This window comes from Nyctibius grandis, chromosome 5 (genome assembly GCF_013368605.1).
Source record: "Nyctibius grandis isolate bNycGra1 chromosome 5, bNycGra1.pri, whole genome shotgun sequence".
NCBI classification, from domain to species: domain Eukaryota; kingdom Metazoa; phylum Chordata; class Aves; order Nyctibiiformes; family Nyctibiidae; genus Nyctibius; species Nyctibius grandis.
Genome location: NC_090662.1, coordinates 49,838,292 through 49,859,250, shown reverse-complemented (window position 1 = coordinate 49,859,250; position 20,959 = coordinate 49,838,292). Strand labels below are relative to the sequence as shown.

General features: G+C 36.8%; 2 protein-coding genes across 2 annotated transcripts in view; one reads left to right on the top strand and one right to left on the bottom strand.

The window, feature by feature from the left end:
• Nucleotides 1-6,141, bottom strand: part of LRRIQ1 (leucine rich repeats and IQ motif containing 1) — a 117,953-nt gene extending 111,812 nt beyond the window's left edge. The window contains exons 1-6 of the mRNA XM_068401738.1: nt 6,035-6,141; nt 4,999-5,161; nt 3,688-3,799; nt 2,575-2,669; nt 1,261-1,366; nt 323-552 (exon numbers count right to left, since the gene is read on the bottom strand). Coding sequence (XP_068257839.1) covers nt 323-552; nt 1,261-1,366; nt 2,575-2,669; nt 3,688-3,799; nt 4,999-5,139 — 684 coding nt within the window. The 5' untranslated portion in view covers nt 5,140-5,161; nt 6,035-6,141. The remainder of the gene's footprint in view (nt 1-322; nt 553-1,260; nt 1,367-2,574; nt 2,670-3,687; nt 3,800-4,998; nt 5,162-6,034) is intronic.
• A 3,236-nt stretch (nt 6,142-9,377) lies between these two features.
• On the top strand, nt 9,378-20,446 carry TSPAN19 (tetraspanin 19). The gene is given in 9 exon segments (XM_068402384.1): nt 9,378-9,401; nt 10,459-10,554; nt 10,644-10,716; nt 11,781-11,911; nt 13,209-13,283; nt 15,116-15,226; nt 17,673-17,816; nt 19,137-19,220; nt 20,372-20,446. Coding segments are annotated over 9 exon segments (813 nt in total).
• The last annotated feature ends 513 nt before the right edge of the window (nt 20,447-20,959 follow it).

Here is a 20,959-nt window from a genome sequence, read left to right as displayed (position 1 = left end):
TCCTCGCCCAACATATTCTCAATCAGAAAAAAAATCTCAATGATCTGGAATTACATCTGACTGAAAATTAGCAGACAGTAAGTACCTAAAAACCAGAGGCTGATCCAGAACCACGTAAGTCCTGGTGGAACCAAGATAAATCAGTATCAGCCAAATTAAATATACAGCAGAATATGAAAGAACCAGCATAAATATCACAGTATCACAGGTAGACAGAGTTTAGGACAGTCATACAGTTTGGGATAGTACTCTCTTTTTCACATTATATCTTGAATTTAGATAGTCTAGATGGGAATAGATTGGCTTCAATATCATTAATTACCTTATGAAGAAACTCTAACTTTATTCTTTCAGCCTCAAATTCCTCCAGACGCTGCAGCCTTCTTGCGTGTTCCTCTTCATTCCGTTTTTCCTGTGTTTCCCTCTCAGCTTTCCATTTTTTCCTCTCCTCATCTTCAAGCTCCTTTTGTCTTTTCTCCCACTGCTCAAATTCTTGTCTACACTTTTCTTCTATTTCACGATGAGTAAGGCTTATGCTCATTTCAACATCAGCTATGAATTTGTAATCAACCAAGCAAACCTTTTATTTAATTTCCTAATAAGCACTAGGGGACATTAAACAGTCTTAAAGTACTGACAAGAAAAGGGTTCTGTGCTGATACAGCCAGCAATATATATCCCCAAGGAGATCAGAACTACAACGTGAGTCTTTTTCTATCAGAGATGTCTTATTATCATGACACACAGTTACTGACTCTGCTACAATCATGGTTATTCTACCTATGTATATTTCAGGATTACACTTTGGCTTCAGGATGAATGTCTTCTGTGGCTATCAGCAGGGGTTTTATAACTGATGCACTCCACCCCAAAACATGCAAAGGCCATGGGGAAGGGAAACATTCCCAGCTACTGTGACTATAAAAAAATAAAAGAAGTTGTGGCCAAAGCACAACCTGCTCAGTGCCTCCAATGTGGCTTCCATTTGTATTCATAATTATTTAAATTACTTTTGAGTAGTATTTTTTGAAACAAATTTCTATCAAGACATTAAAGACTATGATAATTTTGTGACCCTGAAATGAGATAAAAGCACAGGCATTTGCTCATGTCCAATTCATGAAGTATTAAAATCTATAGCATACTGTAACATGTAATTCTTTACAAAGAATGTTATGATACTCATGAAAACAGAAAAGCAGGAAATAGTGACATGATGCTAAAGATCAATTCAACCAAGCAACTAATGCATTTGCTTACCTGTAACAAAATGGTCATCAGTGACCACTTCATCACTGGTGGACTGACTATTATAAATAGGTGTTGTAGCAACCTGCAAGTCTTCATTTTCAATTTCAAGTAGTACCTAATATAGTTTAATATTGTCATTAAGAAAAAAGAAACAAAATTTAAAAGCAGAACATTACAAAAATCTTCCAGAACAAGGATAAGCTTTTCATCATATGACAAGTATAATAATATCAAACTTACTACTGACTGCAAGCAATCCTAAGACATTCAATAATGCAAACATATCAGTCAAAATATTGTTTTCTAGAGTAATAAATATTGGAGTATTTCCCAAAATACATAATACTTCTATGTGGTTTTTAAATATATTTTACATTTTGACTTGGCAAAATGAATGTTTTGCATTTGCGATTTGTTTTGCTTTCTGTGGAACTAAGCACTATATTTATGCATTAACCCTGCTATGCACATAGGGGAAGAACTAGATACAGAGTAAATTTTTAAGAAGTCTATTTGAAAATAATGCTATGAGCATGAAGATTGCTATATTTCTTTAATTGTTCTTTATTGGCAAGAAGTAATCTATTCCTGCTTATTTGTCATCTGTTCATCACATGCTTGGGGCATATATTAATATTTGTAATGCAGCTGAAGTCACATAAAGTAATTGTGCTGTTCTAAACAATGGTCTTCTGAGAACAAAAAATCATGTTTGCAAGAGTGTTCACTAATCAAAGCCATGCAACAAATTACAAGTGATTAAATTAAATACAGGTTTATGTTTTTCTAAGAACTTCAGCAAGTTATTCAGTCAAATTTCATGAAAATAAAAAAGAACCCAGGTTTGTAAGTCTTGATTTATCTTTGAAAGTTACAGACATTATTATGTTTACATTTTCTATAAAATAATGGAATTTATTAGGAGCAAGATTAATAGTAGCACATCCTCCTGATCATCATAAAAAGAATAAGATTAGAGAAGTTTAAACTGTTATCATACTATTGAGATCATATTCTGCAAATAATTAACAATAAAGGATTATTCAGGGTTTTTTTTGTTATTTTTGCGCTCAGCATCTCAACTACTGATAAAGAGAATTTATTCCAAATATTAAAACTTATAGACATGGTGTAATACAGCTGATGTCCCAGTTGTAAAGAATGGCATATACAAACTCATCTTGATACCTTATGGATACTTTGACAGACACAAAACTGAACACATCTATAGGTCTCCTTAGGAGGCCAACAAAGCAAGTGTAAGTTACCTAGATTACTTAATAGAATTTTGTTCACTGTAAATACTGTTTAAATAGAGAATACCATTTTCCTAAGTTGTTCTGGATCTTCATTATATTCAGAAGCCAATTCTGCCAAGTAATCTGAAGCATGGCAAGAAACTACTCCATAAATGTTACCTAAAGAAATAAACATATAATTTAGTACACAGAGACAAAATCCCTTACCAGTACTCAGTTCTGCTCTATAATGCTTAGCTACTATATTTCTTTAAACTAGAATAAAGTATTTTTTTCCTTTAAAACTCTTAACCCCCCTGCCCCCCCCCCAACTTTACTCAAATATACATGGGAGTAATTTATCCACATTAAAAGCAGCAAATATGTGTAACTGGAAAACACACAATGATATTGTAATAATCCAGTGACAGTAAATATGAAATAGAATTCCACAGAACAGAACACAGCAGAACATTTTCTGTGTAGAAAAATACAGTAGAACTTGTATCAGATAGGTCAGAAACTGACAAAAAACTACAAGAGTAATGAAAAAGAGTAAGTGTCCATTACAAGAAAAGGATAAAAAGAAACCTTCCTCAAATATCAAAACGTATAGACAATATTGAACTTATGTTCACAAAGACCATTACACTGAGCAAGCGTGAAACCCAAGACGATGTGACAAACTAGAACAGAACAGACAATGCCAGCTCTCTGGCATATAAACTACGAGTTTGGCTTCAGTCACACTGCTGACACAGCAATATTGTTCCCAATTACAAAGTCATTTCATTTAATGCTAGCTTGGATATCTCTAAATACAGACTTTAAACATATGCTATGGGGTTCAATTGTATCTGAACTCTTAACTTCAGCCTCTAGTGACTTCATTTTAGATTCTCATGAAGGGTCTGGCCCATGTCCTGTTTCAGAGAATGATCTTGCAACTTGCCTTGATCTACGATTTAGCATCAGATGAAGTTTTAGAAAAATTCAATTCATATTCAGATGTTAATCCTAGAAGACAGCATCGCATGGTTTTATTCCTAGAGATTTTCAGCATGCATTCAGAAGTTGACGCAATAGGTTTCACTGCCTGCTCTACTTAAAAGTTTGCATTGTTTTACTGATGATTGTTAGTCTAACCTCCACTGGTAATACAAGGTGCATAAATATTTTAACTGTGATCCCTGCTTACTTGTAGTTTCTTCATCTTCCAAGTCTTGCAGTATAAGCTTTTCAGCATCTTGATTTCTGCTCTTTATAAAGTTTAAACAGGAGAGAACTGATTCTGGCAAGTCACCTGAAATCTAGAAAAACATGATGTTTGACATAAATTCTACATTTTCATCTCACAGCCACAACCAGTGGTAAATACTTGACATTCAAGAATAGACTCCTTTTGGCTTCACCTATAAAGCACTGATAGAGATTTAGTACCAATTGCTACCAAAATTTTTCGAAATTCCTACAATCTTCCCATTTTCTTATCACCCACTGAACAATTAATAATTCTTGGTTTTAATTACATTCTAACTAAATTTTGACCGGAACACATTCTAGTAACTTTTCTTCCACTATCTTCAGAAACATGTTTCAATTAACATTTTCTTTATAATTGTGGTGGACCAAGAAATTAAGGAAAAGGTTAAGACAAAAATTAACGAATACCTATGATGCATTGGATCTTCTTAAAAATGTTCAGACCCTTTAAAAAAGAAATTAATTTTAAATTTACTAATGTTTAAATACACATGTAAATCAGAGGCTTCAACTTTCTTTACTACATAGCTACTTTCTATTCAAAAAGCTGTATTCTGCAAGGATTTGGGAAAATGGACTGCCTTCTCTCAGATGTGTAAATTGCAGTAAACACTGCTGGCATTCAGCATGTGAGTGCCTAAATAGTTATCACTGATGCCTTTGCCTATCTTCACGTCATATCAAACATATATATGATTTATGGTCACATATGACCAATATCATCTACCCTAATATCCTATAGACCATTCCTTTTGCTATGAGTCTGAAAGATTAAAATAACTGAAAGGGACGCAAATAACTGATTGAATTTCAGAGGAAAATAAAAAAAACAGGACTTGAAGCACAAATTTATATGAAATTAATACCAGGAAGTCTTCAAACATAAGACAGTGTCTTGTAGGATTTAAATATAGATTTAAATGAAGAATCATTGGCTTATTCATCCAGATTTAATCTACCTCATTAGCTTTAATAAAATCTTCCATCTTCAGAGGTTTCTAAAACAAAACATTACCTACGAGTCTGATTTTCTCACTTAAGCAGAATACTGATATTCATCTCCTTTACTGTCATGTCACCACTGGAGGTTACATTTTTCATGAAACAATACTACTGAGACTACTTTTCAGAAGAAATCCTCAGGTTAGGTATATCAGGAAAAAGTTCATTCATCAGATAGGCTTTCCAATGCTTGTACTACCTTCACTGAGAAATAGAAGCAGTTTTAACCCATTGAATTACTTACTGTCTTACTGTCACTCAAAGCTTCATCTGATACCTCTGTGTCAGGATCATCTGCTTCAAAGGAAGAAACACTGATTCTGCTTAATTCAATTTCTATTTCTTTTTCAATTCCTTCAATATCTTCTAACATTCTACTTTCCATAGCGTCTTATCTGCTTTCAAAGCTGCACAAAGAAAGTATTAACTTTCAGCACTGCATGAACCATAATAAAGAGGGTGCTCATTTAGCATACGTTTATTCAGATGTATTTATTGAACAGTTGGCTTAAAACATGAAAAGGAACAGCAGAAGTTTGTTCTGAACACCCCACTCCATACTAACAAGCAAAAAACCAAAACACATCAGTTTGTGATAAGAGAATCCCCCCTCAGTCTACCCCTCTAAACTTTGCAAGCGTTACCAAATTTGAATATCAAAAACCTCTGCCTGCTCTCTACTCCTTGTGGACAATATCAGTGTTACGACCTAAGCCTCACAAGGGTTTTTTTCCATCCCTAATAGCTGCAAAGGAAAAAAAAAAGCTTCAAACAAGAAATACATAGTAACAATTACAAAATATGACTAAGAATACAGAAAGCACTCGATGAAGTTGTAACGATACAGAGAAAGAAGTGACAAATGGCCTAACTCGCAGAAGTACAAGACTTGTGGAAAGATGCAGGCAAGAGGCGAAGGAGTCCTTCGCCATTCCCCACTCCCTCTGCAACCCGTACCCCTCTCCTCACTCCTAGACCAAATCAGGGGGCAGGGGAAGAAGCAGCCCAGACCCGCTCCGTCAGAGGCAGCGAGCAGCTCCTCGTCCCTGCCCAGCTCCTGAAGCAGAAGGAACACGCTGAGCGCATCTCAACCGCGAAGCAGTTCCTCGCTGAGAGAAACTACACCTCCCGGAAGGCATCGCGGTGGGGCGGCTGCCCGCCCGCCGCCGCTTTCCGGAAAGACGGCGGAGCCGCCCCTTTGCATGCTGGGAGCTGTAGTCCGCTCCGCAGGGCACCCATAGCCCTCCGGTCTCCGCGATCTACCCCGTGTAGCTACTCACTTCTCGCTCAGCCGAGCTCCTACCGGAGCCCCCGCCTTCCTGGACGCCTCCGAAGACCGACCGCCCCTCAGCCCTGAACTTCTGCAGGCCCCAACCGCCCCCGGTCAGGCCCTCCGCGGGGACGACGAGAGCTCCGCCATCGCTCTGTTGAACGCTAGCGTCACCACGGCAACGGGAAACAGCGGCTCGGAAGGCGAACGGGAGGAGCCAAACGCGCCGGCGGTTGGCGTTTCGCGCCGGTTGGGCGGGTGCTGGCGCCCCGCGGAAGGCCGCTGGGTCGCGGTCGTCAGCGCGGGACGAAACACCTCGCAGCCCTTTTTTTCGTGTATTTTATTTTATTTTATTTTATTTTATTTTATTTTATTTTATTTTATTTTATTTTAATTTTTTTTTTTTTTAATTTTAAGTAATGGACTGGAATTCGGTGTTCAGAATAAATTGGAATCAGCAATTAGTCGGAAAAACAAAAGAATAAAAGCAGAGCAAAGACGAAGTATAGTAAAGCTGGATTAAAATACTGTGGTTTTGCTTCCTGTTTGCCAGGAGAATCATAGAATCATAGAATGGTTTGGGTTGGAAGGGACCTTAAAGATCATCAAGTTCCAACCCCCCTGTCACGGGCAGGGACACCTTTCCACTACACCAGGTTGCTCAAAGCCCCATACAACCTGGCCTTAAACACTGCCAGGGAGGGGGAAGCCACAACTTCTCTGGGCAACCTGTTCCAGTGTCTCACCACCCTCACAGTAAAGAATTTCTTCCTAATATTTAATCTAAATCTACCCTCTTTCAGTTTAAAACCATTACGCCTTGTCCTATCACCTCATGCCCTTGTAAAAAGTCCCTGTCCAGCTTTCCTGTAGGTCCCTTTCAGGTACTGGAAGGCTTCTAAAATGTGTTCCTGGAGCCTTCTCTTCTCCAGGCTGAACAGCCCCAACTCTCTCAGCCTGTCTTCATAGGAGAGGTGCTCTAGCCCTCTGATCATCTTCATGGTCCTCCTCTGGACTTGCTCCAACAGCTCCATGTCCTTCTTATGTTGGGGACCCCAGATCTGGATGCAGTACTCCAGGTGGGGTCTCATGAGAGCAGAGTAGAGGGGCAGAATCACCTCCCTCGATCTGCTGACCACGCTTCTTTTGAGGCAGCCCAGGATATGGTTGGCTTTCTGGGCTGCAAGCACACATTGCTGGCTCATGTTTTGCTTCTTGTCAACCATAACCCCCAAGTCCTTTTCCTCAGGGCTGTTCTCAATCCATTCTCCGCCCAGCCTGTATTTGTCCTTGGGATTGCCCCGACCCAGGTGCAGGACCTTGCACTTTACCTTGTTGAACTTCATGCAGTTCTCATGGGCCTACCTCTCAAGCCGTCAAGGTCCCTCTGGATGGCATCCTGACGGATGCCATCTGGATAAACTCCAGAGGCATGAAAAATGAAAACCCACCAGACATCCCTTCTGCATTCACATGTCAGGGCCCCGTCATGTCTCGGACAGGCCAGCAGTCCGGGGGTATCCAGGGGTGGTGGCAGCAGCTGCTGCCAGCCACAGGGCACAGGGAGGCTCGTCTCTGGGGCAGTTAGCCTGGCCAGGCCCGAGGGGTGCAGGGGCACCAGCAGCTCAGCAAGCCCTGCTGCCCATGCTGCTGGCAGCAAACAAAAAATAATCATTCAAAAAATAATAGATCAGAGAAAGGCACATACAAATTATTTAAAAGCTGCAGAAAATGCCCAGTCAGAGAATTAAAGACTCCACACAATTCATTCTAGCAAAAGTGATATGGGGCAGGGAGGGTGCAGACAATATCATTTTATTGTGTAATGGTATTTATAGGGAAATGGTATTTATAGCACTTGTGAGCAATGGGAAGGATCTGCCAAGGACAGTAGGTTTTTTTCCCATCTACCGTCTTCAAAATAAACTGAGTACCTTTCTGAAAGACTTAAGGATGTTAACTGCAAAATACTGGATTCGAGGGCAACCATTTACCATTTTCTCACCCGTGTTATGGATGAGTAAGACATTTAAATCTTAAAACTATGGAAACTCAACCGTTTGAAATCCACCCTGTGATGTCTCGTGCTTTACAGGATCATGTAACCAGTGAACTTTTCAATGTGTTCGAGTCTTTAGGTGCTGAGTTGAATGTGCCCTTGATACTTGTTTTGTAATGTGAGTTAGGCTGTGATCATGGTAACTGAAGACCACGGGCATCGTGTCATGCATTTAGCAAACAACTTTGCCAATATAAAAAAAAGACATTTCTGTAGACCTGTTGCCTGTAACCAGGAAGTCAGGGCCGATAAACAGAAGAAAACTTCTTTGTTGTAAGGATGTGGTTAAGATGGACTTCAGGAAGAAACGTATCATTATGAGACTGTGCTCTTTAAGGCAGGACGGAAATATTCAGAGCTGGTAAGGATTTGGTTGTGAAGTAACAATGTAATGTAAAATGTACATAATTTAATAAACATAGTAAAATGTACATCATTTAATAAACATAATATTCTGTTTTTCAGATAAATAATTTAAGATAAATTGAATTATTATTATTATTAAAATGACTCAAAATAAAGTATTGAAGCTGCATAGTTACTACAACAGAACTATTGCAGATGCCAGTTTTCAAGTGAAATATGTGACTATTCAGGGTTTTTGACTAGAACAACGCATCACACCAATGTTTTAATACATTCTGGTTTTGAAAATAATGATGAAGTTTAATTACTCTTGAAAGTAGTGGTTCTTCTTCAGAGAAACTGCAAAACCAGTTATCTAATACAGTCCATAAGTTTACATGGTGCATTATTCACCCAAATCCACTGCAGAGCTAGTTTGAGAAGCTTGAAGCTTTCTTCATTCTGCGATTCAGCAACAGAAGTTTTATAACCCAGGCAATGAGGATGTTGATAGGGCAGGCAAAGCTTGTGTTTGCTGAATCTTTTCTTCTAACCAACAAATTTGATACATATGTAGCATATGTTTTGTATGTAAAATAAGTTGTATAAGATATTTTTTGACCGCGGAATCTTCATCTTGGTCATTTTTTTTCGGTTTTACAAATAACAGAAGACTTCTTATTGTAATCAATCTGTAGTAATTCTAACAGAAGGCAAGAACAACGCCTTTCAAACAAACCTCTTTGCATTAGAAAATACTTTCTGAAGAGTTTGCCTGTGCTGGTTATGTTCATGCATCTGTGCATGTTTGTGTGCCTTCCTGCTTCACATATGAGAAGTGTAGGACAACTGCAGTCGGCTGCTGTTGTAGAAACCATCTTCTAACACTGCTGCTCTTGGACTCCTCTCAGCTTGTACCACAAAGCCAGGTGTGCTAAAATGCCGCAGTATGTTTACAGAAGAGGCAAGGCAAGTGAAAGGGAACATGAAGTGGGGGGACAAATGTATGAATTTCACTCTCTGTGCAAAAATCTTGATAGGCCCAGAAGATATGGTATCCGATAATGATAATAATGATACACAGAAAAAAGAAGTCCTGCATCAGAGAGTTTACAGTGCTAGGGGTCTTTCTTGCTGAAATATGCTGAACTACACTCAAGATGTGAATGGCCATGTGACTTCACTGCGGTCCTCTCGACATTTGCAAACGTTTGCAAGGGTGATACAGTTGGTACCCAGGTTCTAATGCACACTTTACATGTATTTCAGGGGCAGTTGCTATGGGCAGGGTCTCTGCTTGCCCTTCCATTGACCAAGCACCCGCTTGCTATTGATGACAGATGAAGTGCGTTTCTTGATTTAGTTTCATTTGAAAGGAATTCGATTTTTCACATCCTGTTACATTCCACAACAAAAACGGAGGAAAAAAGTAAGTGGGGGTGACTGGAATATTCACATCAAAAGTGTAAAGCGTACTCTGGAGTTTAGTACAAGACAGTTGGTAGCACCATTTAAGAGCTCTCATGGCTTTGCTAGAACTGTGTGCTGGATCGCACTGAAATCATTAGGCTGTGTCTGCTATTTTCAGCAAAAATTGAATCAGGTCATGTAGGCAAAGGAGGGCTTATATCTTTACTATGGTTCTCCCTCTTCATTTCAGCTAGTATCCTTAATAATTAGTAAACTAAGTGTATTGAAGAATATAAAGACAAGTGTATGCTGGGCTATGTAACTCTTGCCATCTCTGCAATATAAATCTTCCTACATACATGCTGCCTCCATGCTGTCTTCAGCTGTTAGGAGAAAAAGCTAAAAGTACCAAATATATATATGTACAATACAATATTAGAGGCAATTGAGACCAGACACCATCTTGATGTTTCTACTGTTGCTACTGTTTTTTTTGTTCAATGTATCAGGTGACTGTTTACATTTATAAAACATTATCTGAAGAAAATAAATCCTGTTGCAATTGATAGGCTTAGTTGTATCTGTTTCATATTGAGCTCAATATACGATTATACTTTCAGTTGTGATTCAAAACTGAAAACAGAAGAATGAAAATAAGAGATAAAATACCAATACAGAAGAAGTACTACTTAAATGTCTTCAATGGAATTTTCTTGGTAAAAATTCTGGTTTTCTTATTTAGTAGCTTCAAATTAATCTTTTAAAAATGTTTTGAATTAAAAAAATAATCCTCCTTTTTTCCCAGGCTCCGGGTCTCGTGCTTTTGAAATTTGGCCTGTGGCTTTTATTTGACAGAAACAATTTATTCAGTGTGTAATGTAAGTATAAATAGAATTTTTCTTTTGCTTCAAATGATTGCAGGAATTTGCAGAAACAGTGATAGAATTTTTTTTCACAAGGTGGCAGTATTGGATTGAAATGAAGAGGTCATTTTTTTCTGTTGTGTATATTTTCCATCATTAGACAGTACGATTATCAAAACAGGGAAAAATATATATCAGTATACCTAGAATTTATGTATGATTACAACTTATACAATTTATTTATTTCTCTTGGAGTACGGCTTATAGACGAATCACTGAAATATAAATCACTGCTATTGATCTTTTTTTTAATATAATTTACCAGACTGCATTTGGCCTATATTTGACAAGATTATAGATACTTTATGTAGATATTTGGGTGGAACGAACACAAGTTGGAGCTTGGGCCTCTCCATGTAGGTACTCCTTTTTCCCAGGGTGTCTATCAAGTTGTTTCACAGCGAAGTAAGTTTTGGGTCACGTAACAACAGCTGTGCTCTTAAAGAGTAGTCTGCCTTGGCTATGCCAAGGAGCATCAGTTCCCAACTGACGGGATGGAAACCATCCAATACAGTAATTCTGGGATGAAGCATTTGAGATGGAAGTAGTGAAAACCCCTGCTACTTTCCCTATCTATGCAAAAATGGTTAAACTGGAAAGGGGAAAGCAGCCAGTCACAAAGAGGGAGGATAGCACTGAATCTGAGTCTGGATTTAATGAGAATTGTATCTATGTCCATGTAGGATTTGTACATGTGCTACTAATTTTTGGCAAGGAGAAAAAATCTGTAAACTTGTAATTGTTCTTGGATTTCATTGTGAGTGGTTCACATTGTTCAATTGAGTATGTTCTGTTTACATCTTATATGTTGTTACCCTCCTCTGAATTTATGAAAATATATATTTTTCTTTCTGTAACTGTAGATAGCATAAGTAATAATAATACCCTTTCATCATTCTACTATTTCCATCCTTTCAGTAATGGCATTGCAAAGATGTAATTGTTTTTCTGGAACAAGTTTTGTAAGTGGAAGTCTCAAAAAAAAAGAGAAGTGACAGTATGAATGCACTGTGTTACAGTTTCTTCAGGCGAGAACCAGCTAGTGGCAGTTATTTCTTGTATATTACTTGGAATTGGATCTGTTATCACTTTTACATCAGCTTTGGGATTCCTTCGATGTGTTATGGAAATCAAATGTCTGCTAGTTACAGTAAGTGTAAATTAGATTCCAACTTTCTCATAAAATGGAAGGCAGCTTTATGTGCATGAAAACTGTGATCCTGTCTTGATGCGATTTCCAAATTCAGTGCTTAACAAATCTGCTGATAGAAAGATATTTTTAGATTAAGTCCTGGCTCAAATGAAATCTGAACAAAACAGAAGATCCTTCCATATCACTGCATGTATGTTTTCAATGACAAAACACTTGCAGTTTGATGCAGCAACGATTTTAATCACAGTATTTATTAACTTAGAGGTTTTAAAATTAATTTACTATTGAAATTATGCAGAGTAAATATCTCACAGTATGTGCTCACATGCTTAGTATGTGCTGAAGAAATAAAGAAAAGCCTGCCCCAAAATATTTCAGGTTGAAGGCACGGGTAGCTACAGTATGGCTACAATATAAAAACTAGGAGTATGATTAAAAAGCTGTTACTATGTAGACCTACCCAGATACTCCATATTCATACACAATTCCTGCTTTTTAAGGGATGAACACTTTCATTTCTGAAAAATTACACTGTAACTATATATTATTATGATCACCATGATTACATTTTTTCCTTTGACTTTTGTTTGTTGTCACCCTTTTTGAGTGATCTGTTTTAGATTATGTGCAGGTTGAAGCACAGAACTGTTCTAGATTCATTTGTTAAGCACTACAAATATCAACTGAACATCAGTGAGAGGAGCCCAGGTGCTACAACCAGGAATCTTGTTCCTTCTTCTTTCCTGCTACTGCCCTAGGCATGTAGTGTTTGCCTCACAATTTATTAGATGATGAAAGAGAAAGAAGTGTCTCATTTCCAAGTTCCATGAAAATATCTAGTATCACAATATCTTTGTACTCTAGGTGAAAATTTAGTCTCACTGAAAATGAACAAAATCAACTATCTTTTTTTTGTTTGTGTGTCTTATAGCTCAAAGGAGTCCTTGACTAGGCATGAGACTTAGGTACTATGGTAATTCAAACAGGAAATAATGAAATAAGAGTTTTCTTCAGTGGAGCACAGCTGCTGAAAAACAGCTTTTGTTCTTCACTTCCAAGAAAGTTATGGCTTTGTCTTTAAGTCCAAAACAGTGAGTTGTGCTTTGCCTGAAGCCTGCGTCTTAGACTATCATGTCACTTTCTGAGGGTTTCCAGGAAAAAATATTTCTTACTTTTGTTGGAATTGCTCTAAATAATAGTCATGAAGGATTATACATAAGCTTCTGGAATTCTTTATTGCATTGCTCACTTATTCAATATTATATTTATACATAATTGGGAGGTTTTTTTTCAGTATATGAGTTTTCAAATCCTGGTGTTTGTTACCCAGCTGGCAATATCGGTGCTGATATTCATGAAGAAAGAAGAGGTATGTAAATGAATTAAGTGAGTCTGCTGATCATTTCAAAATGGTTTCTTTCAATTAATTAAAAAAATTCTAATAGTCAGTTCTTACTGTATGCTGTATCACCATATGTTTGAACTTGAGTGTTCTACATGTTGACCAGGCATAGCAGAAGATGTGGAAAACTTAATTTGAGGGATTGAGCATGGTTCAATAGCTGTAAAGAGGAGTGCATGGAAATATATTTCCAGTTTCTCCTCTGCAACAAAACATACTCCTCCTGTACAGGAATGTGGAATCAACAGTGTAAGGGACAGCTTTATTCCTTTTTGAGGGGTGATATAGAAAGTCCCTCTTTCCTGGACATCAGCAGAGGTAGGAGAATGCATCAGATGCTGACCTGTGTCTGCTAGCAGGTGATAACAGTAGTCCACTGTGCAATTGACAGTGGGAGTCATTGGTATCATGGCATGCAAAGTATACTAATGAAATACTAATTTGATTGTTTGAGCCCGTATTTTAGGTCCAATAAAGATCTAATATAAGGAACATGTATCTTTGCTTTTACAACAGGAAGCAACAATAAATACCAACATAGTTGTTGTCACTAGTAACTGTAATGCTTTGAAGCTTTATTCAGTCGTTTATTTTTCTACATATAGCAACTCCAATAGCTTGAGCACTCCTCACAGTATTATATGGAAGGTAATCTGTACTGAATTCTTACTGGTCCAGCTGCTTCCCTATTCCCTAATTCCAAAATCTGTGGTTTGAGAAAACCTACCATGACGGTCTTATAAGGTTCATACTGTTCTCCAAATCCTGCTGCTATTCAGGCAGGGTACACCACAAATAAATTAGTATTACTGCATCAAAGTGAATCTGTATCATCAAGATTTCTTCATTAAATGTTAATTTATAATGATGGAGTCCTCCCTGTTTTATATGATGGTTTTAAATGTTGAAAGATTTGAACTGTCAGGAATGATGCATTCTGGAGTCAGGTATTTGTGCTAGGAAAATTGGTTGAAAGATTGCAGTTAAATTTATTTTATATCAACTGTAATTGCACTTGATCTCAACCTTAATTACGTGTTGCTGAAGTAGGATAAATGATGGTAACATCATCATTCACTGTGCAAGCTTTTGAATTTTGTTTTTAGGATTGTTGTAGCAAGGGGAATGAGTTGGAGAAGCCTCATTTTTTTTTCTTGTTTTGTAATTAAACCTTTGAGTGGCCTAGGAGTTCTCCTCTGCATGTATTCCCTGCTGCACTCTGTATAATTACACTCTTCATGATTAGCTTGTCCACTTCAATTACTGTCGAAGGTGTATTTTAACAGTCTCTGCAAAGATGCCTAATCAAGGGCCAACATGAGCTGCTAACTCCCCTAGCCCAAAGCAATACATGTCCTGGCCAGATTGTATGGTGCTCACACAAGTTTGTATCACATTAGGTGTAGAATCGATTTTAGTTTTGTGCTTATTATTATATGATACTGTGGTTATTAAAAGTAAGTATGAGAGGTAGGATTTAGCATTTCAGGACAGATCAGGTGCATCTAAACTATGTTCCCTGGCTCTTCTGGTTCCATTTGGGCTAACCACCTGTGTCTGCCTGTGCTATGTATGTGATTTGGGTCACTTCATTTGTCTTCCCCTTTTGCCTCCAACTTTCCCATTAGTGCAAAGGCTATGATGTGTCTTAGATCATATTTGGCAAATTGATTAGAATGCTGCTGCTTGCAAATAGCCCTTGAAGAAACCTGAATATCAATAAAAGATCAAGGATTGTACTATCCATCCACATTCTTATCAATATGCATACATCAAATGCTATAAATATTTATAAACAGGTCCACAGTCAATGGAACAACAGAATTGATGAAGTTATTTCTGAATATGGGAATGAGAGTCTGGCTGAGCAAGAACCCGTGTGGAACATTCTGAATGCTGTGCAGCACAATGTAAGGAAAAATCCTCACAAAATATCGCCACCAAAAATACTGCATCAATTAAAGATGTGTATACCAATCAGAACTTACTTTAAAAAAACAACTCCTTTAGTAAAGGATTATTTTTTCAAGATCCACTGCTAATATCTGGTGTGGGTGGGCAGATTCCTTGCTGTTATGTGGATTATTCTGGATGAGATTAGGCTTTTGAAGAACTTGTCAATGTATGTAGGAGCACACAGTTCTGGTCACTGAAGTTTACTGTAGCTGAAAAAAAAATGATGGGTTTCCTAATATCTTCTACAGTGCTAGATATCATCAAATACTTGGACTACCTAGGTCTCAAGACTGACCTGAACCACGGACAAGCAGAGATGTTATGAGGTCAAAGCAGAGCGCCTACTGTGAGAGTATTTTTATAGATATTTCACTGAGACTCTCTCAGAAATAGTGCTTAAAGCCTCAAATGAGCTTGCAAATAATACTTTCAGCATAAATACTTCATTATTAATCATAATAATTTTTGTGGCCCGGCAGCCTGTAATTTGTTTCCTTTTTCAGAAAAGTCCTTTAAAACATTTGTATGGGATCAATGGTTTTGGAAGTTGTTAGCAATGTTTTTGACCAGTGGCCTGCTATCCACCCTTCAAATTAATTCTGCATCATGAGTTTTAATTACAAACACTACAGCTTAACAGTTTAATATGGTTTAATATGCTTCTGTAGACCAACTGTGAGTCCCTTTATGTGACTTCTTGCAGAGGTGAGTTACATAGTTCTTGACAAACATTGAAGATAAGATAATTTATGATTCCAGATAACTCACAAAGCATATATGTCTAGACTCAAGATTGCAAATACATTTTTAATGTGTATTTAAAATCTGTTCGTTGAAAATCCAGTCTTCTCTCATTGCATTCATGATTTCTCTAGTGATTAATGGTGACCCCATTATGTCAATGGTGCAGCTAGGCTATGTGCCGGTATACTTGAGCTTTTTATTGAACTGTTGTGCACAGATTTCAGGAAAGCTACCTACCTGCCACCTGCCCTGTAGAGCATGTTTAAATTGTGGCAGATCTCAAAGTCCTGTGGAAATTTTGCTGTTGGTATCTAAGCCAGATAAAATATCAAATCTGCCAAGGTAAACTGTAATCACACTTTCGAATGAAACACTGCCATCCCCAAGTCTTGTGTTACGTGCTTCCAGCTCTTTACAATATCATTTGCATCTGCCATGAGAAAAATAAAAAGCCTAAGATCATGAATAGTATTAGAGAAGAACTATATTTTTGTATATTCTTGGTAATATTTAATGTACTGCTTAAAGCTGGTGCTTTTTTTTGTTAACTAAACTTACAGAGTCGTTGAAATTGAATGTTTTTACAGAGAAAGGACAGTTTTGGCTAAGGTATGTAATTTTTCAAAATTTAGAATCAGTATATCTTGGATTGACTCTTCAAAACATGAAAATGAGATGCTTTTGTTTAGCATCTCTGAGCTAAAATATGGCAGACTTTTCATACCACAAAACAATTTAACGTTTCTGAAGCTTCATCCTGATTCAGAATGAAAAACTGCTTGAATTTCCTACATGATAAGAATTCCATTCTCCAAGCTGTTTGATGATTTGGTTTTGTTTAGTTTTGTGTTGCTGGTATGAAAATAGATTATTGGGAAGAGTTAGCTGATAATCCATTTGAACAGGGTGCAGTATTTGCTTTGTCCTTCAAGTTTGAGCTATGTGTTCATAAGAGATCAATTGCTCCTAAAACACAAGTTGGAATAGGGAGACTTTCTAAAGATCTCTTGCTAAGAGCAGAGAATTTTTGCAAATATGACATTAGAAGTGACAAAGGAATAACTAAAATTTTTCAAAATCTGGTCCTTATTTAAGTTTCTAGATCAGAGTAAAAAAGTGTTTGTGTTTTTATTTTTATTTATTAAAATACTTTTTAGAAAATCTGTCCCCATGTACTGCATTCATTATGAAACAACATTCACTATGCTATGCATAGTTTTCTTTTTGTTGTACTTCACAGTGAGCACATCCTTAATATAGCTTACTGCTTACACACAATTTCTACACTGAAATTACTTTGGAAGGTTAATGGTGATAGTGAAAATGTTTTACTTTAATCTGGGTTTGTAATTTTTTCTTTTTTCTATTTACGTGTGTTCTAGAATAATTTAGAGTCTAAAAGAAAGTTCTTTTCAAAAGTATATTTTAAGATCATATTGTTCTTAAGTCTGTATTATCCAGTGCATGTGATGGGAAATGATACATGCACAAGGGTGAATCATCCCCTGTAGAAACCTTTCTCTACTGAATACATAGGGAAACTAACTAGGTAATTTATCAACTAACTAATAGCTAGCACTCATTGAGGTGAAAATTCCTCTGTGTGACAGTCTTTATAGGTGTTGGAGTTACCAAGTTACAGGATTTCTATTCTAGATGGAATGCTGTGGAAGATACAATGTCACACAGTGGGAAAGGAATAAAAAAAAGGAAAATAGTACTCAGATCCCATGTTCATGCACAAAATCTAGTCTGAAGAAATGGTTTTGTGATGTCCCAAGGGATTCAGCATACAGTATGGTAAGAAATAAAAAACTTGGCTTGAAGAATGTAACTTTTGCTTCTAAGTGGACTTCGGAAAAAAATATACAAAACATGTTTTCTACCAAGACTTGGCTTACAAATGCCAAAGCATTAATAATACTCATTGTTTTGTCTTTGGTCACTCTGAAGCTTTGGTTTTTACTCATTAGGTGTCAGTCATGTAGGCAGTTCTAAATTAAAGATACTTCGAGAAAACAGGAGTTGTGCCTGGTCAATATCACTGGGACATTTAGTAGGGGTTTAAGAAGTAGTAAGCATCTAGGCATTCAGAAATCCATGCTGTGCAAATCAATGATGACAATGGAAAGTGACAGTATATAAAAAATATACAGTATATTTTCCACTTGTAATTACTATTCATTACTTACAGAATGTCAGCAATGTCTCCACCTGTTTGTATTATCTGTTTCCAGACCATCTCCAATACTTTACAGTATAAGAGGAATGAGCAAGGCATTGAAATATGAGACATGTTTCCAGAGATCAGTTCATGTTAGCATTTACATGTCTTAATATCAAGGGACCATCAGATATCATCACCTGAGCTGGAGCAAAGTATTAATGGAGCAAAATATTATTCTCTTTTATAAACCCTCCAGTGTTAATAGGACTATCCAATGAGAACAAAAATTCAATGGACAAAGGTTGTTTCTTGACAATGCAGGACAGCAAATAATAGAAAGGGTGTTATCAAAAGGCATCTGGTATTGCTTTCCTTCACTCATCAGTTTGGAATTGTTCCCTGTTTCTACAAATCCTTGTCATTATTAAAAGATCACTTCAAAGTATAGAAAGCATTTATTTATATGTTTTATTATATTTATAGCTATTTTAAGCTATGTAATAATTTATAATTTATTTTGAAAAGCAATATAATAAGCATAGACTGTAATCTGGAAAATATGCACATCTATTTCAGAATGCATAATGCATGAGAATCGGTGAAAATTTGAAAATATTCTTTCAAGCATTTACTTGTAAGGTCTCAGTTATACTCACACAAAAACAAATTCACTTTTGATTAAGTCACAAGCTCTGGAACATTTCCATACAAAAATATCAGATTTACTTAAGATCTATCTGTTTAGTTAAGATAGTTTTAAAAATGTTATAGCTAACTCTCCACAGTACACATCACTGATGTATGTGCTTTATGGCAAGTAAATATCAGAACCTGTCATAACATGCAGAAAGTTCTATTCTCTATATTTTTAAAGTATGTTCTTATAAAGACGCAATATGAATTCAAAAGTTGAAATTATTTTTCTTGAAATCTGTTTATCTGTATTTGCTTAGGGATGTGAAGAATATTTAAATACATGGTTTGAAAACAATGTTTTGATCTTAACTGCAATCACTATCAGCCTGCTAATTACAGAGGTAAGAATACTTTTAAGCAAAAAAATCACAAAATATTGATACTCTGCTGGGGGTAAAAATAAATTCAGTGCTATTTGGCTTTGGCATACTCTCCAAAATTTTGTAGTTTTCCATCAATTTTAACTAGAAGTAAGATGAAGCACTGTTTACCAACAAACTTCCATATATTCAAGCACCATCACAGATGTTGGTGTCCAAAGTTTGTTGAATGAAATATTTGACTTGTGAAAGCAAACAGCATTGCAAGGACAGGAAACAGTTAAAGAGAATGTAAAATCTGTGGAGCAAAAGACCTCTTTTGTCCTCTATTTGTACAGAACCTAGTCCAAGAATATGCTAAATCAAACCATACAAAATCATGAAACCTCTCTTCCCACATATCTATGAGAAAATTTTATTGAGTAAAAAGGAATAAAGCTTTCAAAACAAAATCATATGAATAATGGCAACAAGAATTGATTGTTCACTCCACAGACACCCTGAAGGTTGAGTACCATCAAGCTGGCAGAAGGCTTTTTGATAAAATTTAAAATTGTGAGGTTGAAAATGAGATTAGTTCAATTTTACTCAGATAATGAAAATTATGACCTATTTTACCTCTTCCATATGTAATACCTTCCCATAGATGTGTGTAGTAAAAACATTCCAGCTATGGACTGGGCCAGTTCAGTAATAAAAATGTTTCTTATTCATGCTCACCTAATCCTCACCAGTGTAGTACATGTGTCATGATCTTCACTGTACTATCATTGACACCTTCTTGTCAGATGGGAAAGATCTGTTACCCCATTCAAGAGGGCCAAGAATCAAGAATCAGAATCATTTAGGTTGGAAAAGGCCTTTAAGATCGTAGAGTCCAACCATATTTGGATTCATAGGGCACTCAAACACTTAACTGAATTATGTGCCACTTGAAATAGATTCCAAGATACTTCTGTGGATGTGGGCCCAAGTGACTTGCTGCAGGTTACACAGAAAGCCTGTGATAGGCAGAGAATTCAACTTGTGTCTTCAGGCACATGTCCTGATCATTCTCCTTTATATCCTTCTGCATTGTCATTCATAGGAGCCAGGTTAGCAATCAGATTGACTCAGTTGTGAGTGAGTATCAACACTTTGTTGTTTTTAACTCACCCTTTTTCCTTTCTCAGATACTTTTGATCACACTAACTGGTCAGCTATTTAGAAACATCAGGAAGAATAATATTTGGCCAAATGAATCATGAACTCTTCTGAGCATTGCTGTGGTGCAAGAATTATCTGATCCTTGCCTGTGACAGTCAAAGAAATTACTTCCACTGAAATTTGGATTGGGATCTACATATTGTAATCACTAGGATATTGACATTTGGGCTTTAATATGTTTGTTTATTGTTCATGGCAATGGATATGGTAGTATGCTACAAAATTATGTGTGTTAAAGTCTGAAGCACTATGCTATTTACTAGCTGGTTAATAAAACTTCATTTTAAGCTGAATATTAGTCTCCTGAGTCTCCAGAACAACTTGTTTGTTAATGATATAGAATACACCTGTGGGCCAGCCTGGGTCAGCTGCCCTGCATTTAGCTGCTAACAACCCTGATCACCATGGCTGGCCACAAACTGAAACAAAATCCCAATGAAACCAGGACACTGAGCAATCACTTGCTCACTTATTTTAGGATTTTAAAGTCCTCAGTCTCATGGTCATTGCAGATGAGAACCTTGACCTCTGCATTTCCAACCAGTTCCTCCTTG